We start from the raw sequence: 26519 nt of genomic DNA on the forward strand, positions 1-26519 counted from the left end.
AGCATCTTGTTGATTTCTCTAGCAATCCCAGAAAATTAAAAGGATAACCAACAATAAATAATAAAACATACTCTGAAACTGTCAAACAATACTTAAATTCCATATGTGGTTTTTAATAACTACTGAACAATTAAGATTTTTAAATAGTGCAATTACTTTTCTATTTATAATTGTTATCTTTATTAGTCAGGGTTCTTCAGAGAAACAGAACTGACACGATGTATGTATGTGGACTGGCAGTTTGCTCAAACAAGTAAATATATATGAAGAATAATGGGAATCTAGTTTTTCACTGTTGGAGAAGGGAGTTAAATATGAAAAGGGAGAAAAGTTGAATGAACTCTGTAGTGTAGATTAGAATTAGCAATAGCAGTGGCTGGAAATACATATAGATGTAAAAATAAATAAAATGTATATGTGTATATATTTATGTATATGTACACACACACCTGTTTATGTATTTGTGTGCATTTTCCCTGACTCTGTCCTTTGAGAAAGCCTAATAGCAGAGGCACCCCAATTATGACTGCACATAGTGCCCAGATCGTGGCTTCTGAATATCATTCTCCACTAAAAGAAACCAAGAATCTTTGGAGAAAAAGCTGATTCCTTCTACCACTGGGGCAGGAAAAGGACATGTTTTTAGCCTAAGTCATCTTGAGCCAGAAAGTATTATAAGAATGTGCTCCAAGAATGATGGGGACATGTCAAGAACACTCAGAAACCAGCTTGAATGGGCTCCCACTGGCCAAATCTGGGACAATGTGAGCACAATTTATAGTTCCATAAATCAAATTCCCTACTAATTCAATTTCTTTGGTAACAAAAATAAAACAAAATGTAGCCATCACAAGCAAACTTAGGAAAACAAAACAATATTCAAACAGATTGGGTAAAAGATAACTCTAGCCTGACCAGGTGGTGGCGCAGTGGATAGAGCGTCGGACTGGGATGCGGAAGGACCCAGGTTCGAGATCCCGAGGTCGCCAGCTTGAGCGCGGGCTCATCTGGCTTGAGCAAAGAGCTCACCAGCTTGGACCCAAGGTCGCTAGCTCTAGCAGGGGGTTACTCGGTCTGCTGAAGGCCCGCCGTCAAGGCACATGTGAGAAAGCAATCAATGAACAACTAAGAAGTCGCAACGCGCCAACTGATGATTGATGCTTCTCATCTCTCTCCGTTCCTGTCTGTCTGTCCCTGTCTATCTCTGCCTTTGTAAAAAAAAAAAAAAAAAAAAAAGATAACTCTAAGACCCATCAGAAACATACAAGGTCTACCGGAAAGTTCTGTCTGTTTCTATCACAACAAGTTTCAACACGTAAGCACAAGTTTATTTAGCGCATGTGTGCCTCTCTATTTTTATCACTTAATGTATACATACTGACGTAGCAAATTAACTAAAACAAAGCTGATTCACTTTAGTCTTATGTGTGAAGCGACAGTGTACCCATGGCTACTGATAAAGTTCATTTACGCCACTGTAATTTTTACGAATTTCAACAAGGAAGAAATGCTACAGAAGCATGTCTGTCACATCCACCATATTCCCCGGACTTAGCACCCTCCGACTATCACTTGTTTTTGTCCTTACAAAATTTTTTGAAGGGCAAAAATTCAAAAATGAAGAAGATATCAAACAAGCACTGGTTCAACTTTTCGCATCAAAAGATAAAACATTTTTCAAAAATGGGATATACAAATTGCCCTCACACTGGCAAGAAATCATTAATAATAATGGCAATTATATTATTTAATAAAGTTTATTGACGGTAAGAAAAATTTGTATTTTGTTTTAATTCCAAAAACGGACAGAACTTTCCGGTAGACCTTTATATATACTATCAGATAATCAAAAGTTAGCATGTTAACTCTTGCAATTTACAAAGCAAAAATGCGAACACAAAATAGCTAAGAAATAATTTTCTCCCAAACTTGTCAGAGAACTGTTTTCCAGGTCATTAGCTTAAATTCTTTTTACAGCCCAGCAGTGGAATCAGGATGCTTGTTAGAGAGTATCCCCTATTTTGCCTTACGAATGTTAGAAACTGGATTGGAGTTCGAAGCTAAGCCAATTTTCCAGGTTTTTACACTGGATGCAGATCTGTGCTGCACCCCAGGCACCCTTTTGGGTTCCAAGCAAACCTGGACATTAGCTACCTTTGTACCAGGGTACAGAGTGAGAGAGCTTAGTCCTGCGCTGCCCAACACAGCACCCCTAGTCAGATGGGGCTATGTACAGTTAATTATGTAAATAAAATTAAACATTCAGTTCCTTGGTTGCAGCAACCACAATACAAGTGCTCAACAGCCACATGTGGCTAGTGGTTACCACATTAGACAATGCAGATACAGACCCTTGTCATGGTCACACAAAGCCTATCAGACAGCGCTGATGTAGACAGTTTAGAGTGTTGGTTTAGTTTTTCCTGAAGAAGAAAGCCAATTTACTACATTCAATACTGACTTCTCTGTAGAAATACTTGTTTATTGTATGGAATTTCTAAAGTTTACCTATAAAGGATTAAAGCAGGCAGAGCATGGAGTATTCTACTTATTTCCAGATGAATTTTTCACATATCCTGTCTTTTTAAAGTTATCCTTCTACAAATCTTTTTTTTTTTTTTGTATTTTTCTGAAGCTGGAAATGGGGAGAGACAGTCAGACAGACTACCACATGTGCCCGACCGGGATCCACCCGGCACGCCCACCAGGGGCGATGCTCTGCCCACCAGGGGGCGATGCTCTGCCCCTCCGGGGCGTCGCTCTGCCGCGGCCAGAGCCACTCTAGTGCCTGGGGCAGAGGCCAAGGAGCCATCCCCAGCGCCCAGGCCATCTTTGCTCCAATGGAGCCTTGGCTGCGGGAGGGGAAGAGAGAGACAGAGGGGGGGGGTGGAGAAGCAAATGGGCGCTTCTCCTATGTGCCCTGGCCGGGAATCGAACCCGGGTCCCCTGCACGCCAGGCCGACGCTCCTTCTACAAATCTTTTAGGACTATGGTAAACCCCAATCATATAATTTCTTTCCACTGACCTGGACGAATATGATGGCTTGTTGTGGATAATAAAGAGGCAGCTAATCCCATAAAACCAGGTGGATACACCAGCTTTGTTTTTGAACCTGTAGCCAAAAGGAGTCCAACAATGCCAGTAAAACCAATAATAACACCAAGTCTGGGAAAAAATCCAGAAGGTGCATTTTGGGGATAGTCATAACTATCCAATCCCCACTGAACCAAACTTTGTATCTTGGAATAGGTTTGGGAGTACAGTTCCTGACACCAACTTTTATATAGCCTGTAATATTGTTGGAGGTGTGAGATGCTTTCTTCAGGTTGAGTTCTTGGCTCCTCCACATATTTAGATTGACCTTCAGGAATGGAGTAGAGTGAAAACTCATTCATCTTCAGGGCAATTTTGTGAAGTGAGTCCTTTTTCTGTGATGTACAGGCTTTAAGGGTCGGGCTGGCCAGCCCCATGGACCTCTGAATTACCCTGAACATGAACATGCATTGGTGGCTTGGGGGTGTACGTGTTTGTTTGTTTTAAGATTTTATGTATTAATTTTAGAGAGAGAGAGAGAGCGAGCGAGAGAGAACAGGAAGCATCAACTCCCAGGGTTTTGAACCGGCGACCCTCAGCATTCCAGGTTGACGCCTTATCCACTGCGCCGCCACAGGTCAGGCCTTTGTTTTTTAAGCTCGGAAGCCACCAAGTTCCACTAAAAATAATCAGTAGACTTGTTTACTCTTTCCGAACGGGATGACGGGTAAAATTATGTTAAAAATACCAAGTAAAAAAATCTGCAAAGGCACCTGCCGGCGGTCTTAGGGAACGCGTTCATTCCCACGAGCCCGTCCTTCTGCCCTGTGACTCCTAGAGCGCAGGGAGTTTCCAAAGCGGAGGGCGATGGAGAGCGAAGACTCCCCGAGATTCAGTTGTTCAAAGTGGTGTCCGCCTGTCTTCACAGGGTGGGTGAGCCTCGGCTCGGTGACCCACAGCCGGACGCACCCCGGGTCTTACGCGCCCTACGGTCAGTTCGCTGTCGCCGGCTTGGGCAGGAGGCCGCAGGAGAGCGCACACTCCGCCGCCCGGTCGGCGCCGGCCCGCCGGCTGCAAGAGACCGTCGGTAGCCAATAGGGCGGGGCGCCGCGCGCCGGGGGCGGGGCAATGACGTGCGCGCCTCGTGACCCCACTCCCGGCCTGCACCGCGGAAGCCGGAAGCGGCGGCGGTCCGCGGCACCGGCCCAGAGCGTGGGGGTGCGGCGGTGAGAGCCCTGGGGTGTGTGAACTCCGCGATGGATCCCGACGCGACAGGGGCGTGGCGGAGGTCGTTGCCACTGACGCGGCTGCTGCTGGTGCCGCTGTTGTGGTCGGGGCTGGCTCTGGGCACGGTCGCCTTGGGCAGCAGCCCCCGCAGTGTCCTGTACGACCTCCTGTCAGAGCAGCAGTTGCTGGAGGTGGAGGACTTGTCTCTGACCCTGCTGCAGGGAGGGAAACTGGGGCCACAGTCGCTACCGCCGGACCTGCCGGATCTGGACCCCGAGTGCCGGGAGCTGCTGCTGGACTTCGCCAAAAGCAGCGCGGAGCTGACCGGGTGCCTGGTGCGCGGCGCCCGGCCGGTGCGCCTCTGTCAGACCTGCTTCCCCCTCTTCCAACAGGTCGCCAGCAAGATGGACAACATCAGCCGAGCCGTAGGGGTGGGTAGAGGAGCACACCCGGGACCCCTGGCGTGGAGGGTTGAGCAAGGAAGAGGGCGTGATGCGGTTAACTCGGGGGCGGGGCTCAGTTACCCCGTCGGTGAGAAAAAGGGGTTGGACTAGGACTCCAGAGTGTGAGCATCAAAAGAAGTGGATGGCATTATTGGGCTTGGGGTTTGAATTTTTGCCTTCGTGGCTGTTGGTAAGCTTCCTCTTGGTACAGACTATTTACAGATATGGCTCGTTCTCTTGGGCTCCTCCACCACCAACCCAGCCTTTCCTTTCCCCTCGTCCTTACCCCCTTCCCAAACTCCGCCACAGCTTCCTCCTATTTCCACCTGGAGTTAGTTCCCAGTGAGGACCCTTTCCGGAGACCCCAGGTGGAGTGTGGTAGTGGTTAGGAGCTTGAGCTTTGTAGCCAGAAACGTTCGGTTCCACCACACTTGACAGAAGTTTGACTTTGGATTATCTCAGTCTTAGTTTCCTCTTCCTAATTAGCCTTAAACCCTTGGGAAGTTGCGTTCTCTGTGCTTGCCGTTTTCACTTGTAAGATGGGCATAAAAGGAACTCTTAGAAAACTGGCACATAGTAATAGTTCTTAGTAAATGGGAGCGAAGTTTTTTGGAAACGGTAAATTTATGCCCCGTTTTTGGTACCATAGAGCTTTTCTGGTCATGTGGTAGGTGCTATAAAGGAGAGAGAGAGAGAGAGAGAGAGAGAGAGAGAGAGAGAAAGAGAAAGAGAAAAGATACGATTTTCTGCTCATAAGAACCTTATAGAGTCTAAAATAGTAAAGAGTGTCAGGGCTGATGGGAGTCACAGGGTGTGGGCTGGATATGCCTTGTAAAGGGAAAACATGAATAACTGGGATTGTGGAGTGGGGAAGTTTCTCTTGTGTTGAGAGCACAAGTAGTTTCATGAAAATGTGGTTGGAATTATTTCATAAATCATAGTTGGTTTGAAAAAAATAAAGACTTGTGTATAGTTTTATCTTGCTTTAAGACAGCCTGATACTATTTAACAAATTATTTTTTTACATAAAGAGATTTATTTGTATTACATAAATCCTGTGGTCAATCTTTCTGTGAAGACCTAGTTTTCAATGTAGTTTAAACAAATTCAGACTTACACGCCATATTTTCCAGGCATGCTTCTGTGGGTATAGCAAGGGATTCACACACATATTTCTCACTATGATATAACAATAAAACCCACAAGACTTGTCCATGTCAACTATAGCAGGTTATTATATATTTTATGGCATCATATTCTGTTCTGAGCAAAGGTGAGTTGTTTTGTGGCCAGGATGACTGTGATCATGGTGCAAAGCTTGGGGCTTTTGCAGCAGCAAATGCTTTTCTCATTTGTGTAGATACTGTGGAATTTAGAAGAGGTTAAAAAATTACCACAAACGCTAATACAGTATTATGGGCATCACCCACAGGGTGTACGAATTTCCACATGAACTCTTCCCAGTGTAGGGGGTGGCAGAAACTTCCTTCTCCATTGTGCCTCTCAGATTCCACCAGTGATCTTGGCACCTTGCTTGCCTCACCCATGTGTGAAAGGGAGAGAGGAAAGATGAAAAGAGAAAAACCCTTTCCCCAAACTGCATTTTCTTTCCAACTCATTCTAGACTTTGGTCTCTTTCCCCTCCTTTCCTCAGAGCCGGCTGTGGTATATTATATATTAGCTCAAAGGCATGATTTCTATGTTCTGAGGTACTTCATGGATTTAATAGGCTTCATTGGATTGGTTTGGGAATTGAACTATCGTGTGTAATAATGAACATTGGAAAAATGTGTTCTGACTTTCTTCAGAGTAAACTTGAAGGAATCAGTTGTCCTTTTTGTGTGAGGGTGGAAGGTTTCTTTTTGAGTATTTTCCTTGACTCACATAGACTTCGTCTTTTATTTAAATCCATTTAATCAGTAAACATATGCTGTTCTTAAATATTGGGCTGGTAAAAAGATGTAGAAGAAAAAGGAGGATAAGGTTCAGGCCTCAAACTTTCAGTGTGTTGGTAAAATAAACCTATACTGAGAAAAAGAGAATAGGAAAAAATTATCCATATTAATGTATAAATTGTACAATAGAAATTTAGAACAAAAGAAGGAAGGAAATGCTGAATTAAAGAGGGGAACAGCAAGATGGAGTTAATCAAAAGAAAATCTATAAGCTGAATTTTGAACAAAACATACTTTCTCCCCTCTTTGAGTGTCCATGGCTTGATTGGGAGGGGGGAGAGTGTAACAACGGGAAAAAGAATCAAATGTAGAATTTAACAGGCTATTTCTGTGGTACAGCAAAGTTAATTCATTTAACTATAATATCAATAGAATTATCTGATGAGAATTCTGTTTCCTTGTTACTTCCTCTTGGAATTACTGGAATAAGGATTGCGTAGTCTTAATATCTTATAGTAAAGAATACAGTGATTTGTGAAACCAGAATGTAGAAATGATGGATTCCCCCTTCTTTAGAGTCATACTTTCTTCTTTTAGTTTAAGCTGATAGGGACATGGTTTCATGATGTTCAACATCATCAGAGTGGTTGGCAGGATGCTTTGGCCCTGCAAGTTCTGAATTGCTAAGCTTTGTCTTCTTCTTTGTGTGTGTGTGTGTGTGTGTGTGTGTGTGTGTGTGTGTGTGTGTGTGTGACAGAGACAGAGAGAGGGACAGATAGGGACAGACAGGAAGGGAGAGAGATGAGAAGCATCAATTCTTTGTTGCGGCTCTTAATCTCCTTAGTTGTTCATAGATTTGCTTTCTCATATGGTGCCTTGACTGGGGGTGGGGAGGCTCCAGCAGAGTGAGTGACCCCTTGCTCAAGCCAGCGACCTTGGGCTCAAGCCAGCGACCTTGGGCTTCAAGCCAGATGAACCCACACTCAAACCTACGACCTCGGGTTTCAAACCTGGATCCTCTGCGTCCTAGTCCCATGCTCTATCCACTGTGCCACTGCCTGGTCATGCACTAAGCTCTATCTTATTCTACTTGGTTTGTTTAAAATCTATATAGATAGACATACATATGTATATATATTATTTATGAAGGTGCTAGTGATTGGGGGTGTGTACCTAGAAGTGTTCAACATACTTTTAGTGTAGAATAAGTTCTTAGGAATATAGACAATCCTTAGAACATAGCATAAATATAATAGTCTGTATCTTTTTTTTTTTAATTTTTATTTATTTATTTATTTATTTATTTACAGGGACAGAGAGAGAGTCAGATAGAGGGATAGATAGGTAGAGACAGAGAGGAATGGAGAGAGATGAGAAGCATCAATCATCAGTTTTTCGTTGCGACACCATAGTTGTACATTGATTGCTTTCTCACATGTGCCTTGACCGCGGGCCTTCAGCAGACCGAGCAACCCCCTGCTCGAGCCAGTGACCTTGGGTCCATGCTAGTGAGCTTTTTGCTCAAGCCAGATGAGCCCGCACTCAAGCTGGCAACCCCGGGGTCTCGAACCTGGGTCCTTCCGCATCCCAGTCTGACGCTCCATCCACTGCGCCACCGCCTGGTCAGGCTAGTCTGTATCTTTTATTAGAGGTCAGAAAATGTAATGCTTAATTCATTCAAAAAATTATTCAGTACCTATTTTGTGGCTGGCTAATGGTAGTTACTAGGGTTGTAGCTGTGAATGAGCAGAGCTTGTAGTGTGGTAGGAAAAACAGACACTAAACATATCATTGTAAAAGTAATTACTTAGTTCAAGTGAGAATTGTTGTGCAGGATAAAAGAAAACCCTCAGATGCTACCAAAGAATATAACAGGGTGCTCATCTCTAGGGCTGGAGGTAGATAGTGTGCTTAGTGATGAAAGCTAAGACCTAAAATTTGAGAGGATGTGGGACCAGGGAGAGAAGGTATACAGATAACGAAGTAGCAGATATGAGGACTGAGATGGGAGTCTGCTGTGTTTGAGGACTATACAGAACGCGGATCACTAAGCCAGGAGGAGAGTCCTGAGCTGAGCCTGAAGAAATAGGTGCCTGCTCAAGTGGGCTTGTGGGGTATGCTAAAGGTGTTAGGCTTTGATATTAACGCAGTGCAGTGTTATTGAAAGGTTTAGTTCTGTGGAGTGACATGATCAGATTTGTGCTTTAAACGGCCTTTCTGGCTGGCTATATGAGAGCAAGTGCAGGGGACGGGCTGGGGAGGGCAGGGAACCTTAGGTATAGGGAAATGAATTAAGAGACGCTTGCAGTGATAAGAGAAACAGTGGAAGCTAGGCTATATGGGGGCAATTGTAACGGGAAGAAATGGATAGATTTCAGAGAAATTTAGGAGAAAAAATTGACAAGACTTGGTACTTAATTAAATATGGAAAGTAAAGAAAAGGAAAATGATGGTTTCCAGTGTTTTAATAGCAGATTAGTGAGTAGGGTTGTCATTTACACAAATGGAGGAAGGAACCTGTTTGGTGAGGGGAAGATCATGATTTTGAAAATGTTGACTTTGAGATGTTTTGCTACATGTAAGTGGAGATAGTGCATATGTGATTGGATATGTATGTGTAGAGATCTGGATTTGAGATGATATGTTTGGGAGTAGTTGGCTTAAAAATAGTGTTTGAAACCACGGCATGATGAGTATACTTTATGAATGAGTAAGGCATGCTAAGAGTTGAAGACTTGGGTAGAGAATAAAGTGTCAAAGGAGACTGAGAAAGAAAAGTCTGAGAGATGAAGAACCATTTCCACAGTTGCCATCACCTTTTCATCATACCTGAACCACGGAACTGGTCTAATTAGTCTCTCTGCCTCCTCACCCTACGTATTGTAACTGACAGCCTGTGTTCCTCAAACTCTGTGTTTCGTGTCACTCTCCTCAAAAATCTTTAAAAGTTTCCTCAAGACTCTTCAGAACTTTTCCCCTAAGTTGTTCCTCTCATGCCTCTGCTTTCACAGAGGTGCACTCCATTCTAGCTATATTAGCCTACTGAATACTCCCTGAATACTATGCAATCATTCCGTTTTTACCCATGGATCATTTTATTCTGCCATTTTAGAATCCTCTTTCTCAGTATAGGGCTTAGTTCAAATCTCACTTTCTCCATGAACTCTTCCTAATTTCTCCCAATTACACTGATGTATCCCTCAATTGAACTATTCCATACGTTGACCACTCATACAGACTAAGCTGCATTGATTTTTTAGCTAGCCAGACATCTGCTTTTGAAGATTCAACTCACGTTACTGATTATGCTTAGCCAACTATACCCACTTAGCTACTTCATGTTGGCAGCAAGGTAGCTAGGTGAAATAGCATATGTCATTTACTTACTACGTGCTAGACATTGTGCTAAGTGATTCATGTATGTTATATAGGACTCATGATTATGAAACTGAACCTCAGAGAGGTTACCTCAACTGCTCAAGATCGCCAGGTAGTGACTGAAGCTTGTCTGACTTCTTAGTCTATGTTCTAATATTTAAGAATTGATAGTAGAAATTTTCTTCTATTGCTGATATTTCTGCGAAAGCAATTTCTAGAGTTATCAGTCTTTTTCTTTTATTACTTATCTTTATTTAATTCCTTAACTTTATGTGTCTGGGGAGGTTCTTGAAGCTCCAGTGTTGATGGTATACGTTTTGTATCCTCAAAACACCAGGATTCTTATAGTGCTCTGTAAGTAACAGGAGCTAATTAACTTTGAAAGAAGGAAGTGTCATCAGGACTTAGTTCTTTGCTTGGTGAACAAGGGAAAGAAAAGATATAAGGATCAAATAATTTAGGAGCTTGGATTTATTATTTGCATAGCATGAGTTTTATTATTAAAATGCTCTGTGGAAAGCATATTCTTTTATCTGGTACAAACTATGTCACATTTTCTTGTGGATTATAAGATTTTGAATAAAATGTTGCCTAGAATATAGGACTGTATGTTTTGTGATTATTTACCTATCAGATTAAAAAAATTATGTAAATAATATGTTCATTGTAGAAAAATTTAGTGTTAAGGAGACCAAAAAAAAAAAAAAAAAAATCAGCATACTTCCATTATTCACATACAACTACCTCTACATTTTCTGAATAGCTTTCCAGAATTTTATGCACAAAAAGTAAGAGATGTGACAGGCTTACAATTTGGGCCTGAGTTGTTCAGATTATACTATAAAAGCAGACACTTACTGAGGAAGCAAAAATTTCTTCTCTTGCAAAAGAACCTGTTATCAATAAATGTTAGCTGCTATTGCATTACTACAATTGTTATTATTAATTACATTATTTGAGTATATCAAACATGTTAAAATGCTTAGAATAAGTATTTAAATTATTTTAAAACATTTTTATTTTTTGTCTCAAGTTGTTTAGAACTCTTAAAAATACTCAGGTTGTATTTTTCTTTTTATCCTTCTCTCTCTCTCTCTCTTTCTTTTTTTGGCTACAGAATACTTCAGAGAGTCATAGTTGTGCCAGAAGTCTCTTAATGGAAGATAGGATGCAAGTAGTTGTGATTCTGTCTGAGTTTTTTAATTCCACATGGCAGAAGGCAAATTGTGCAAGTAAGTAATTCCTTTATTTTTATGTTGCCATTATGGTTCAATAGTATAGATGTCAGATTTTATTTTAATGTATCTTGAAATCTTTGAATTTATAGAATACTTTTTAGTACTCTGTTTAAATGAACTGTGATTAGCATCATGGTTTATTAGTGGGAGTTAGTGGAAACTACTTGGGCAAACACTGAAAAGCAGAAAAGTGTAGCAGTGAAGAGCATGAGCTTTACAGTCAGGCAGATCTGGGTTTGAGTCTAAACTCTGCCACTTATTAGCCCTAATGTACTAGCTCTCAGACCTTGGGCTTGAAACTTTGCCTCTTCAGTTTCCTCATCTGTAAATGGATGGTAATAATGACCTACATTATATGATTGTATTGAGGATTAAATGAGATAAATTGTGTGAAGCTCTTAACTCAGTACCTGGCACATAGTTAATGTACAAGAAATATGAACTGTTTAATAGTAATTATGATATTTATGATAATCTGTCATATGGTGCTATGGATGATAACATCTGTTCTATCTGTTTTGCAGGTTTGAATGTATTTGTCGAATAAAATGTGATCTGTTTTTAGGTTTTCTTTGCAGAATTAAAATCACTCTTTCAATTCAGAAGTATTTTGAATAAGAACCGTATTCTAGGCAGTTTTTGGTTTTTTATGCCTTATAATTTAGTGAGGTTGAACGTTATATATATACATATATATATATATTTTTTAGATTTTATTTATTCATTATAGAGAGGAGAGAGAGAGAGAGAGAGAGAGAGAAGGGGGGAGGAGCAGGAAGCATCAACTCCCATATGCGCCTTGACCAGGCAAGCCCAGGGTTTCGAACCAGCAACCTCAGTGTTTCCAGGTTGACGCTTTATCCACTGCACCACCACAGGTCAGGCTGAACGTTATATTTACAGCAGTGGTCCCCAACCTTTTTTGGGCCACGAACCAGTTTAATGTCAGAAAATATTTTCACGGACCGGCCTTTAGGGTGGGACGGATAAATGTATCACGTGACTGAGACAAGCCTCAAGAGTGAGTCTTAGACGGATGTAACAGAGGGAATCTGGTCATTTTTAAAAAATAAAACATCATTCAGACTTAAATATAAACAAAATGGAAATAATGTAAGTTATTTATTCTTTCTCTGCAGACCGGTGCCAAATAGCCCACAGACCGGTACTGGTCCGCGGCCCGGGGTTTGGAGACCACTGATTTACAGTATAAGCTAAGGCAGACAAATAATGCTTTAATAAAGCTATAGAGTCCTTGGGGCAAGTAGAGAATAAATTGAATTTGGGAGAATTTGAAGTGACTTTCTGAAAGAGGTAGTGTTTTATCTTTTATGGATGGATATGATTTCAATAAGTAGAGATGAGAGGAAGAACATTGCAGATAGACATCATGGACAGAGGCACGGAGGTATAAAAGAATACATGTTCCAAGGTCCTGAAAGCACAATGGGAGATAAAGTGGAAAAGGGAAAGTAGGACTTTGACTGATACTGCAGTTTATCTTTCTTTCTCTCTCTCTCTCTCTCTCTCTCTCTCTCTCTTTATTAAGTGAGAGAAGGGGAGGCAGAGAGACAGACTTCCACATGTGTTGAACCGGGATCTACCCAGCTAGTCCCCTAAGGGCAATGCTCTGTCCATCTGCGTTGTTACTTTGTTAGGCAACCGAGCTATATTTAGCGCCTGAGGCAGAGGCCATAGAGCCAGGGGCCAGCTCACTGGAACCATCAAGCCATGGCTGTGGGAAGGGAAGGGAGAGAGAGACAGAAGAGAAGAGAAAGGAGAGGGGTGGAGAAGCAGATGGTTGCTTTTCCTGTGTCCCCTGACTAGGAATTTAACCCAGGACATCCACATATCGGGCCAATGCTCTACCACTGAGCAAACTGGCCAGGCCCAACAGTTTATCTCTTACACAACAATTTTTATACTGCTTAGAGTATCAGCCTATTACTGAGGAATGATTATATACTATAGCATCTTGGGGATTTACAATACACCTGGAATATTAAAGGCAGTGAGAAGAACTGCAAGTTAAAAAAAGCTTTTTAATGTCATTTAACCTACCTCTTTTCAAGTTTTTCTTTTTTTTAACTGCAAAGACCTCTTTTCTCATGGAATTCCATTGGAAGAGGAAGGGAGAGACCAGTGAGGAAGCTATTACAATAGTTAAGGCAAGAAGCAAAGATAGCCTGACCAGGCGGTGGTGCAGTTGATAGAGTGTTGCACTGGGATGCAGAAGGACCCAGGTTCAAGACCCCAAGGTCGCCAGCTTGAGCGCGGGCTCATCTGGCTTGAGCAAAAAAAAAAAAAAAAAAAGCTCCCAAAGTCGCTGGCTCGAGCAAGGGGTTACTCGGTCTGCTGAAGGCCTGTGGTCAAGGCACATATGAGAAAGCAATCAATGAACAACTAAGGTGTCGCAACGAGAAACTGATGGTTGATGCTTCTCATCCCTCTCCGTTCCTGTCTGTATGTCCCTATCTATTCCCTCTCTCTGACTCTTTCTCTGTCCCTGTTAAAAAAAAAAAAAAGCAAAGATAACATGAAGTAATGTATGGACTATGGAAATAGAAAGGGCAGGATGGATTAAAATCTCTACCTGTAAATCATTAAGGAGCTTAACTCTCCTAAGGACTTCTCTTCTTGTTGAGTTCATATAAAGAAAAACTGTCAAGGGGGAAAAACCCCTTGCTAAGCTTCTTTTCCTTTGCAGTATACCATGGTATATTGAATATTGACTCTCTTAATTTTAACTCTGTTAATTCATATTTTTTGTTAATTTGAATAGAGATTTGGCTGACAGTTATTTTTTATAAGGAAAACCTTCAGTTTTAGAGTAAAAATTTCTTTATTAATGTATAAATGCAATAAAATATAGAAATATGATTGAACAGAGTTTGTTTAACCTATATGGAATAGCTGCTTTTCAGTATTCTTTTTTTTTTTTTTTTTTTTTGTATTTTTCTGAAGCTGGAAACCGGGAGAGACAGTCAGACAGACTCCTGCTTGCGCCCGACCGGGATCCACCCAGCACGCCCACCAGGGGCGACGCTTTGCCCACCAGGGGGTGATGCTCTGCCCCTCCGGGGGCGTCGCTCTGCCGAGACCAGAGCCACTCTAGCGCCTGGGACAGAGGCCAAGGAGCCATCCCCAGCGCCCGGGCCATCTTTGCTCCAATGGAGCCTTGGCTGCGGGAGGGGAAGAGAGAGACAGAGAGGAAGGGGGGCGGCGGGGGTGGAGAAGCAAATGGGCGCTTCTCCTATGTGCCCTGGCTGGGAATCGAACCTGGGTCCCCCGCACACCAGGCCGACGCTCTACCACTGAGCCAACCAGCCAGGGCCTGCTTTTCAGTATTCTTAAGTCTTTTAGAAAACCACTAATACAGAAAAATGTTAATTACAAATAATTTTAAATCAGTTAATTAGAATAAATGGAATATTTATCGGAGTTTACTTCTTTTGACTGATGTGACTTAATTTATATACTCGAGGATATAAAACGTCTTTTCTTTAAAAGGTATTTTGTAACAAAGACTTCACTATTTCAAAGTATACTGTTCACAAAAATTAGGGGATATTTCAAAATGAATATGAAGTGATAAAGAAAGAAGCATTTGATTTTTTTTAAATTAAACAAGAACATCAGAAAAGCAAACAACAAGTCAAAGAAAATTGTTCAGTTATGCAAATGAGATACAAAACCAGCTTATTTCGTTGGTGAAAATGCACTATATAAAAGTCTGAAAGTACTAGAGTATCGGCAAGTTCCCTGTAGTTTTTTTTTTAGGTAAGTTAAAAAAAATAACATTTTGGCCTGACCTGTGATGGTGCAGTGGATAAAGCATCAACCTGGAAACGCTGAGGTTGCCGGTTCAAAACCTTGGGCTTGCCTGGTCAAGGCACATATGGGAGTTGATGCTTTCTGCTCCTACCCCCTTCTCTCTCTCTCTCCCCCCTCTTTCTATAATGAATAAATAAAATCTTAAAGAAAAAATAATAACATTTTGTCCTGGCCAGTTCACTCAGTGGTAGAGTGTTGGCCCGGTGTGTGGAAGTCCCAGGTTCGAGTCCTGGCCAGGGCACACAGGAGAAGCACCCATCTGCTTCTCCACCCTTCCTCCTCTTCTTTCTCTCGATCTCTCTCTTCCCCTCCTGCAGCCAAGACTCCATTGGAGCAAAGTTGGCCTAGGTGCTGAGGATAGCTCCATGGCCTCTGCCTCAGGTGCTAGAACGCCTTGGGTTGCAATGGAGCAATGCCCCAGATGAGCCTGGCATCACTCCCTAGTGGGCATGTCGGGTGGATCCTAGTCAAGCGCAAGCGGGAGTCTATCTGCCTCCCTGCTTCTCACTTCAGAAAAGTACAAACATTTTGTGTATTTACTCAAGAGTATGTCTGATGCAGTGGATTGAGCATCGACCCCAGACACTGAGGTCCCAGGTTCAAAACCCCAAGGTTGCCGAATTGAGTGCAGGCTCATTGGCTTGAGTGTGGCCTGGGCAGCTTGAGTGTGGGGTCGCTGGCTTGAGGGCAGGGTCATCGACATGATCCCAAAGTCAATGGCTTGAACCCAAAGGTCATTAGCTTGAAGCCCAAGGTCACTAGCTTGAGCCCAAAGTTGCTGGCTTAAACAAGGGGTCACTGGCTCAGCTTGAGCCCCCCCCCCAATCAAGGCACTCACAAGAAGTAATCATGAACAACTAAAGTGAAGCAACTATGAGTTAATGCTTCTCACTTTCTCCTCCCTTCCTCTCTTCTTCTCTCTCTCTCAAAATCAATTTAAAAAATTAAAGAGTATGGAGTAAGTACTGTATTTCCCCATGTATAAGATGTACCTTCATTTTGGGGCCTGAAATTTGGAAAAAGAATGTATTACATAGAGTTATTGAATTCAAGTTTTTATCATAAAATTCATACAACTCCTCATCACTGTCAAAACTCCCATCCATTAGCTTGTCCTCATCTGTGTCTGATGACGAATCACTGTCTTTATATATTGCCTCATTCTCAGTTCCATCTATGGCATTTGAAATGCCACACTTCAACAACCACTGTATCAGACACACCCTGTTTTTATACCCCAAGTTTTTGAACAAAAATATGTCTTATACATGGGGAAATACAGTACTCTTTAGAATAAATTCTTGGTACGTGGTTTTTCTGAGTTGATCTTGAAAATATTCCTTGATTGAACTTCTGAACAAAGGTAATGCTTACTTCCTAATTACAATTAATTTGGCCAAGGCATAAGGTCAGATGAAAGAAGCAAGGTGCTGAGAATTAATGAGACCTTATGGGGAATTAGGTAGGTGACTGGACAAGAAAAAAAGGAAGATTTAGTTTTCATTCTGTTTACATTAGTACCCTTTGGATTTTATGACATATGCATTTAACACATTCAAAAATACATTACATTAAGAAAATTATCAGAATGTCAAAATCTAGAATGAGTATGTTAGATGTAGTCAGAGAGATTAGCTATCTTGTTTTCCAAGATTATACATTAAAAAATTATCTTCCATATATTGTTTTATTCATATTTTAAACTTTTATCATAACTTCTATATTTTAAATGGAAATACAAGTTTTATAAATTTATACTCCTTAGCTGTTTTCTCTTGGATGTTCTAAAACGGGTCCCCAAACTACGGCCCGCAGGCCACATGCGGCCCCCTGAGGCCATTTATCTGGCCCCTGCTGCACTTCCGGAAGGGGCACTTCTTTCATTGGTGGTCAGTGAGAGGAGCATAGTTCCCATTGAAATACTGGTCAGTTTGACCTGTGGTGGCGCAGTGGATAAAGCATCGACCTGGAATTCTGAGGTCGCCGGTTCAAAACCCTGGTTTCCCTGGTCAAGGCACATATGGGAGTTGATGCTTCCTGCTCCTCCCCCCTTTCTCTCTCTCTCTCTCTCCTCTCTAAAATGAATAAATAAAATCTAAAAAAAAAAAAAAAAAAGAAATACTGGTCAGTTTGTTGATTTAAATTTACTTGTTCTTTATTTTAAATACTGTATTTGTTCCCATTTTGTTTTTTTACTTTAAAATAAGATATGTGCAGTGTGCATAGGGATTTGTTCATAGTTTTTTTATAGTCCGACCCTCCAACGGTCTGAGGGACAGTGAACTGGCCCCCTCTGTAAAAAGTTTGGGGACCCCTGTTCTAAAATAATCATCTTAATTAGAATTGAATAATATTTCTCAGATTACTTGGAAACACTTCTAATTTGTTGTTTTCAAATCTACTTAATAAAGATAATGTGAACATTATTTTTAAAAAATCGAAACATTTTCAAATAACTTTAAAATTTTTACTAAGCCCTGGCCGGTTGGCTCAGTGGTAGAGCGTCGGCCTGGCGTGCAGAAGTCCCGGGTTCGATTCCTGGCCAGGGCACACAGGAGAAGCACCCATCTGCTTCTCCACCCCTCCCCCTCTCCTTCCGCTCTGTCTCTCTCTTCCCCTCCCGCAGCCAAGGCTCCATTGGAGCAAAGATGGCCCGGGCGCTGGGGATAGCCCCTTGGCCTCTGCCCCAGGCGCTAGAGTGGCTCTGGTTGCAACAGAGCGATGCCCCGGAGGGGCAGAGCATCGCCCCCTGCTGGGCAGAGCGTTGCCCCCTGGTGGGCGTGCCGGGTGGATCCTGGTCGGGCGCATGCGGGAGTCTGTCTGACTGTCTCTCCCGGTTTCCAGCTTCAGAAAAATACAAAAAAATACAAAAAAAATTTTTACTAAAATTTTTTTTATTTTTTCTAAGTGAGAGGAGAGGGGATAGAGAAACAGACTCCTATATGTGCCCAGACAGGGATCCACCTGGCAACCCCCATCTGGAACCAGTGCTCTGCTCATCTGGGGCCATGCTGCAACTGAGCTATTTTTAGCACCTGAGGAGCCATCCTCAGCCCCTCCAACCAATCCAGCCATGGTTGTGGGAGGAGAAGAGAGAGGAAGAAAAGGGGGAAAGGGAGGCCTGAAGGAGCAGATGGCTGCTTCTCCTGTGTGCCCTGACTGGGAATTGAACCCAGGACATCCACATGCCTGGCTGATGCTCTACCACTGAGCCAATCACCCCGGACTAAATTTTTACTAAAATTTAAAAAAGTATTTTTACTTGAGCAACATGGTCTTCTCTTACAAATTAGTGAGAAAATTGCCCTGGCTGGTTGGCTCAGTGGTAGAGTGTCAGCCTTGCATCTGGCTGTCCCGGGTTCCATCCCTGATAAGGGCACACAAGAGAAGCGACCATCTGCTTCTCAACCCCTTTCCCTCTTACTTCTCTATCTCTCTCTCTCCTCCTCCTCCTCCTCTCCAGCAGCCATGGCTTGACTAGAACAAGTTGGCCCCGGGCGCTGAGGATGGCTCCATGGCCTCTGCCTCAGGCGCTAAAAAATGGCTCCTGTTGCAATGGGGCAAGGGCCCCAGATGGGTAGAGCACTGCCCCCTAGTGGGCTTGCCAGGTGTATCCTGGTCAGAGCGCATTTGGGAGTCTGTCTCTGCCTCCCCTCCTCTCAGTTAAAAAAAAAAAAAGTGGTGAGCAAAGAAATTTGTAGGAAGATAAAATGAGGAGCTAAAGAAGGTGAGTAAAAGCCTGACCAGGCGGTGGCACAGTGGATAGAGCGTCAGACTGGGAGGTGGAGGACCCAGGTTTGAGACCCCAAGGTCGCCAGCTTGAGCACAGGCTCATCTGGTTTGAGCAAGGCTCACCAACTTGAGCCCAAGGTCGCTGGCTCGAGCAAGGGGTCACTTGGTCTGCTGTAGCCCCTCAGTCAAGGCACATATAAGAAATCAATCAATGAACAACTAAGGAGCCACAACGAAGAATTGATGTTTTTCATCTCTCTCCCTTCCTGTCTGTCCCTATCTGTCCCTCTCTCTACTCTCTCTGTCTCTGCCACACACAAAAAAAAAGTTGAGTAACAAGTCATCAGTTAAATTAAGTAGTATTTCTCAATTTCATAACCCTGTCTCATTTGTGTTTTATAATAAGCCCTGGGAGGTAGAGTGAGGGCTCAGAGAGTGTAAAGGAACTGCAGATCAAGAACCTAGAATGAAATTGAAAAGGCTTTGAGACTGTTCATCTGAGTAGACAGTGTTCATGAGTTAATGCCTATTTTTGTTTTTTTTTTAAAGTTCTCTTTGACAAATTTATTGCACAGCCTTCATTTTAAGAAATACAAATATACTTTAATTAACCCTACAGAAGTTTAACACTTACGCTTTATACATGTTTGATATTATGGAAAACCTAACTTTTTATTAAAAATATAAATGTAAGCCTGACCTGTAGTGGCACAGTGGATAAAGCGTCGACCTGGAATTGCTGAGGTCGCCGGTTTGAAACCCTGGACTTGCCTGGTCAAGGCACATATGGGAGTTGCTGCTTCCAGCTCGTCCCCACCTTCTCTCTCTGTCTCTCCTCTCTCTCTGCCTCTCTGTCTCTCTCTCTCCCTTTCTCTCTCCTCTCTAAAATGAATTTAAAAAAATAAATGTAAAATACTCTTTTTCCTAAAGACCAATTAACACTACATAAAATTAAAATTAGATAATATGAAAAAAATTTTAATAGAGTTGCACATTTTCTGAAGTTAACTCTTAGCAACTATCAGACATCAGATTCTGATGTAGTCACATCCTTGGCAACTGGATCTCTTAACCCTCTTATTTAATGGTACCCTCCCTCTTATTTTATTAATAAATGGTGCTCAAGTCTTCTCTTTACCTTTGTACATTAAAAAAACACTTTTCTTACCTGTACAGTTACTGTTTATTAAATCATTGGCCTATAGAAATATGTAAAAGAATACAAGGAATATTTACTTGTTTAATGAAATAGAAGAAAACAATCATATCAGTATTATTTTATTTTATTTTTTACAGAGACAGAGAGAGAGTCAGAGAGAGGGATAGACAGGGACAGACAGGAATGGAGAGATGAGAAGCATCAATCATTAGTTTTTCGTTGCATGTTGCGACACCTTAGTTGTTCATTGATTGCTTTCTCATATGTGCCTTGACTGCGGGCCTTCAGCAGACTGAGTAACCCCTTGCTCAAGCCAGCAACCTTGGGCTCAAGCAGGTGAGCTTTTTGCTCAAAACAGATGAGCCCTTGCTCAAGCTGGCGACCTCGGGGTCTCGAACCTGGGTCTTCTGCATCCCAGTCCGACGCTCTATCCACTGCGCCACCACCTGGTCAGGCCACAGTATTATTTTAAATTAATTTTTTTGTCCAATCAGTTTGTCTAGGATGTTGTCATTTTGTATTGTAGGGACTAGACTATACTACCCTGAAATATGACTATAAGAGGTCAGAATATGCCACCCCCAAATATGCCTCTGAAAAACAGTGGAAGCAACATTTTGTAAGGGACATTTATATGTATAAAGAACATCTTCATTTGTAAGAGAGTCTCTATATATACCAAGAAGAGAAGGATGGCTCTAAAATCACAAGAGTCTTATAAATGGAGAAGGCAGGGATGTAATTTGCATAACAGACCTTACACTGTTCACCATGCTTTTCCTTGTCATTTCCCTTTAACTGGTCTCCCCCAACTCCTTCTTTCTTTGTTTTAAGCTGAAGATGTAAGCCTGAATGCTAAGCCACCTCTTTGAGTTACTCATTTTCCTTGTGTATCTTTCATGGATATGTGAGATATGCAAGTTAATAAACTTCTGTTTGTTTTTTTCCTGTTAATTTGTCTTTTGTTTCAGGGGCTGAGATCTTAGAAGGGTAGATGGGAAGTTATTTTTTCTCCTGTACAGTATGTATATATGAAGATCACAATATAAATATTAAAATAATTTTTTTCTGGATTATTTGTCTTTTTATTTAAACACTGATCAGTTTTCTGAGAACTTGTGTGAAATCGTTAAATGTGAGCCACTAACCCATTTGTCTCAGTTGCCTTTTTGCAATGATCTAGTTATTAAATTTGTAAATATACAGCTGCTAAGTGATGCCAGCAATAAGGATCTTTAATATTTAATAGTAAATAATATGGAGTTCATTCAGTCTGGCACCTCAATGATAAAATGAGAAGGAAAAAAAATCACAAAGGAAGAACAAAAACTATTGATGTGTTTTAAAAACTTGTTTTTGGCTTTCTTTCTCTGACTGATTTATTTCACTTAGCATAGTAGTCTCTAGGTTCTTCCATAGTGTTGCAAATGGTAAGATTTCATTCTTTATTATGTCTAAGTAGTACTCTTATTTTATCTATGTACCACACCTCTTTTATCCATTTATCTATTGATGGACAGTTGGGTTGCTTCCATATCTTGGCTATTGTAAATAATTCTACAGTGAACATAGGGGTGCATATATTCTTCCTAATTAGTGTTTTGGGTTTATTCGGATATATACCCAGAAGTGAAATCACTGGGACATAAGGGAGTTCCATTTTTAATTTTTTGAGGAACTTCTGTGCTGTTCTCCATAGTGGCTGCACCAATCTACATTTCCAGCAACAGTGCACTAGGGTCCTTTTTTTTCCACATCCTTGTCAATACTTACTGTTTGTTAATTTATTGATAATAGCAGCCTGACCTGTGGTGGCGCAGTGGATAAAGCGTCGACCTGGAAATGCTGAGGTCGCTGGTTCGAAAACCCTGGGCTTGCTCTGGTCAAGGCACATATGGGAGTTGCTGCTTTCAGCTCCTCCCCCCTTCTCTCTCTCTGTCTCTCTCTCCTCTCTCTCCCTTTCTCTCTCCTCTCTAAAAAAAAAAAAAGAATGTATCTAAAAAAAAAAAATTTATTGATAATAGCAATTCTGACAGGTGTGAGATAGTATTTCATTGTGGTTTAACTAATTAGTGATGAACATCTTTTCATATTTCTATTGGCCATCTGTATGTCCTCTTTGGAGAAGTGTCTATTTAGATCTACCCAATTTTTAATTGGATTGTTTGTTTTTTTGGTATTGAGTTGTATGAGTTCATTAAAAATTTCAGATGTTAACCCCTTATCTGATGTATCATTGGTGAATATGTTATTCCATTCATGATTTGTCTTTTCATTTTGTTGATGGTTTTCCTTTGCTATGCAAAAAACATTTTAGTTTGATTTCACTTAAATGGGGGATCTAAAGAACAAAATAAATTAACAGACAAAATTGAAACAGACTCATAGATACAGAGAATAGACTGATGGTTGCCAGAGAGGAGGGGGTTTGGGAGCTGGGCAGAAAAAGTGAAGAGATTAAAAAGTATAAATTGGTAGTTATAGTCTGATGATGTAAAGTACAGCATAGGGCCCTGGTCGGCAAACTGCGGCTCTTTGGCCCCCTGAGTGTGGCTCTTCCACAAAATACCACATGTGGGCACTACCTTGATAAGGAATGTACCTACCTAAATAGTTTAAGTTTAAAAAATTTGGCTCTCAAAAGAAATTTCAATCGTTGTACTGTTGATATTTGGCTCTATTGACTAAAGAGTTTGCCAACCACTGGTAGGGAATACAGTCAATAATATTGTAATAACTATGTATGATGCCAGGTGAGTACTGGGAATATTGGTGGGAGGGCTGAGTATTAATTATCTAACCACTATGCTATACACATGAAATGAGTACAAAATAATATTGAATGTAATCTGTAATTGAAATAAAAATTTAAAAATTCAATCAATATATGATCCATTTAAATTAATAAGTGATCCACTTTGTAGGATATACCTTTTGATACAAAATGACTCTTTTTCATCCTCTGTGCCAGCAAATGCAAAACTATAATTTTAGAAGTAAAAATTTTTAAATGAATTTAGGGCTATTAGAATTTGAAAAAAGTATTAAAAATGTAAAATATGAAAGCTAAAATATTTTTAAAGGATATTAAAATTAATATACTGCAAAAACAACCTTTCCTTTACTACTTGATCTAGATGTGGTTGGCACCTAGTCTCTAGTTATTAGTTGGTGAAAGGAAGGCTAGACCCCATTGAATGAGAGAGTGTTAACCATGTAGTACTTCCATCTCTTTTATTTTTAGATTTTCTCTGTCTTTGAATATTAGTCTTGGTAGGAAATAAGTTTTGGGAATTGGTAGAGACTCAGAAGAAGTGTTAAAAGCTCAACTGTTCCAATTTACGTAAGTAACATGAAAACTAGTTCATGAGAATGCTGAGAAATAAACTATACTGCTCACAAAAATTAGGGGATATTTCAAAATGAATTTGAAGAGAATAAAAGCTTTTTTGTTTTGTTTTGTTTTGTTTGTATTTTTCTGAAGTTGGAAACGGGGAGGCAGTCAGACAGACTCCTGCATGCGCCTGACCGGGATCCACCCGGCATGCCCACCAGGGGGCGATGGGCAGTTGCTCTGTTGCAACCAGAGCTATTCTAGCGCCTGAGACAGAGGCCACAGAGCCATCCTCAGTGCCCAGGCCAACTTTGCTCCAATGGAGCCCTGGCTGCGGTGGGGGAAGAGAGAGACAGAGAAGAAGGAGAAGGGGAGGGGTGGAGAAGCAGATGGGCGCTTCTCCTGTGTGCCCTGGCCGGGAATCAAACCTGGGACTCCTGCACACCAGGCCGATGCTCTACCACTGAGCCAATCGGCCAGGGCGCATTTTTTTAATTGAACAAGAACATCAGAAAAACAAACGACAAGTCAAAGAAAGTTGTTTGATTATGCAAATGAGATGCAAACTCAATTGTGATTGAGTAGCAAGTGACATACTGGTGGGATTTAATAGAAGCATGTCAAACTGGACGAGAGTGCCACACATTGACTATTCCGTAGGGTGTATGGTCACCCAAAACTGCCAAAACATACTGACAGCAATGGGTCATGGGCAGGATCAGATTGTCTAGCAGTTCTTATGGGATCCTCTGCCACTCTTGCTGCAGGGCGACTTCCAGCTCAAGAAGTGTGTGGGAGGCATTGGACATTTTGCCAGACGTCTTCCCAGTGCATCTCAAGCATGTTCAATGGGATTCAGGTCTGGAGAACGTGAAGGCCAGTCCATGTGTTTGATTTCTGCCTCCTGAAACATGTTGACAAAGGTGCGCACAATGGGGACTTGCATTATCGTCCACGAAAAGAAAGTTGTTTCCAACTGCTCCAGCTTAGGGTACCAATGTAGGGTGCAGGACCTCATCTTGATACCTAACAGCAGTATCCATTTCTGATGAAGTGGAGGTCAGTACAACCACCAGTGCTGATTCCAGCCCACACCATGATTGCACCACCACTAAAGGAGTCCCTTTCTTGCATGAAACTTGGATTCTCCCTTGTTCCTCATTCATGCCAGATTAGGACACGATTGTCAGGATGTAGACTGAACCGTGACTCACCAGAGAAGAGGACAGTTGACCACTCATACGGATCCGATGACGATGCTCATCAGCCCACCTTCTGTGGGTTCTATGGTGTTCAGCATATAACGGAGTGCATACCATTGGTCGCCGGGCATGCAGTCCAACATGATGGAGCCAGTTTTGTATGGTCTCGTTGCATATCTGTCATCTATTGACAGCAAGAGACTGTCCCCACAGCTCTGTTGCATTGTTTTGCCTATTTCTTCTTGCTAGTAAGGTCAAGTAGTGGTCATCTCTTGCTGTTGTGGCAGATAGGCGACCCTGTCCTCATCTTCTTCATACTGTGCCAGTCTCTTGAAAGCGATTCCAAAGTGCTAATCATGCTTTGGGATGTTCAAGTGCTGTTGTCACTGCCGTCTGTTTGACCAGCTTCAAGACATCCTATGTCTCTCCAGGCTTCACATTTGGGCAAATCATGTTGCAGGGGCATCGCAAGGGCTGGGGAATTGCAGGATGTGCACTTTCAAGATCAGGGAGCATGCAGATACTCCAGTACTTTTAGCCTTTTGTATAGTACATTTTCACCAATGAAATAAAAGTTTGTTTGCATCTCATTTGCATAATGAAACAACTTGTTTGCTTTTCTGATGTTGTTTAATAAAAAAAATCAAATGCTGCTTTTTTTATTGTTTCGTATTCATTTTGAAACATCCCCTAATTTTTCTGAGCAGTATATATCAAAGAATTTTCCTATATAGAATTTAAAAGCTGTTATCATAATTGTATTATAGATATAAAGTAACCTTGTTATTGAGATGCTTCTTGGTTGTCTTATGCATAGGACAGTTGAATAACTAGCAGAGTGACCAGGTTTGATGAGACCATGGATCGTTTTATGGTTAACTGTTTCTGTTTTTTGTTTATCTTTTTTAGCTTTATTGAGATATAATTGACATATAATTGTGTAAATTTAAGGTGTATAATGTGTTGATTTCATACACTTACATACTGTGCAGTGATTACCACTGTAGTGTTAGGTAACACTTCTATCACATTACATAATTACCATTTCTTTTTTGTGTTGAGAACATTTAAGATTTACTCTCTCAGCAACTTTCAAGTACTTAATACAGTATTGCTAACTATCATCACTGTGCTGTACATCAGATTCCCTGAACTTACCACTTTGTATCATTTGACTAACATCCTCATTTCTCCCACCCCAGACCCTGGCAATCACCATTCTTCTCTCTATTTCTATGAGTTCAGCTCGGAGTTGACTGACTATATGGGGGTTTATTTCTGGACTCTTGATTCTGTTTCATTGTTTACTTTTTTGGTGATAAGCATCAATCTTCCCTATTTGATGAAACTCCCAGGGAAGAGGTTGATGACAGTTGAGTTTCTTTTAGAGGATCTGTCTTTAGGCCGATAAGGGAATTCACAGAAAGTTTCTCTGTATCTGCTGCTTTTCAAGTGGCTTTAGCTCAAAATAATTCTTATGGCAAAGAGGCATATTCTGACCCCCTTCACTTACTATGTCTTGATTTTTAAAAACTTTATAACAAAATGAAATGGTTAACCAGAACTCCTCTTTTCATGTTTTATCTCCATGGTATTGTAGTAAGCATTAGACTCACTTACTTGTATCTTATAATTTTAAAATGTCTTAGTTTTCATACTTATTTTTTAAAAGATTTTATTTATTGATTTTAGAGAGAGAATGGGGTGGGGACCAGGAAGCATCAACTTGTATTAGCTGCTTCTTGTAGGTGCCTTGGCCTGGAAGACCTGGGCTGCGAACCGGTGACCTCAGTGTTCCAGGTGGACACTTGATCCACTGCGCCTCCACAGGCCAGGCATGAATTTTCATACTTATTAAACTAATGATATTGTTCAGGTACAAATTTCCCTCTGTGCTATGTTTTCTGAAGCTTGCTCTAATTCTCAGAAATTGGTGATTGTCTGTTTTCTATAACACAAGTTTTGAAAAACAGCTGAGATCTTTATATAAATCTATAAATTCCTATCAGATGCAAAATACTTTATCTAAAGATGTATAATTCC

The 26519-nt window shown here is 41.3% G+C and overlaps 1 protein-coding gene and 1 pseudogene across 1 annotated transcript in view; one reads left to right on the forward strand and one right to left on the reverse strand.

The window, feature by feature from the left end:
* Nucleotides 1-2544: 2544 nt before the first annotated feature.
* Nucleotides 2545-3495, reverse strand: LOC136397288 (MICOS complex subunit MIC26-like; annotated as a pseudogene).
* Nucleotides 3496-4207: 712 nt separating this feature from the next.
* OSTM1 (osteoclastogenesis associated transmembrane protein 1) overlaps nt 4208-26519 on the forward strand; it is a 44243-nt gene continuing 21931 nt past the window's right edge. The window contains exons 1-2 of the mRNA XM_066373533.1: nt 4208-4692; nt 11095-11209. Coding sequence (XP_066229630.1) covers nt 4291-4692; nt 11095-11209 — 517 coding nt within the window. The 5' untranslated portion in view covers nt 4208-4290. The remainder of the gene's footprint in view (nt 4693-11094; nt 11210-26519) is intronic.

This window comes from Saccopteryx leptura, chromosome 3, assembly GCF_036850995.1.
Source record: "Saccopteryx leptura isolate mSacLep1 chromosome 3, mSacLep1_pri_phased_curated, whole genome shotgun sequence".
Taxonomy (NCBI): Eukaryota; Metazoa; Chordata; class Mammalia; order Chiroptera; family Emballonuridae; genus Saccopteryx; species Saccopteryx leptura.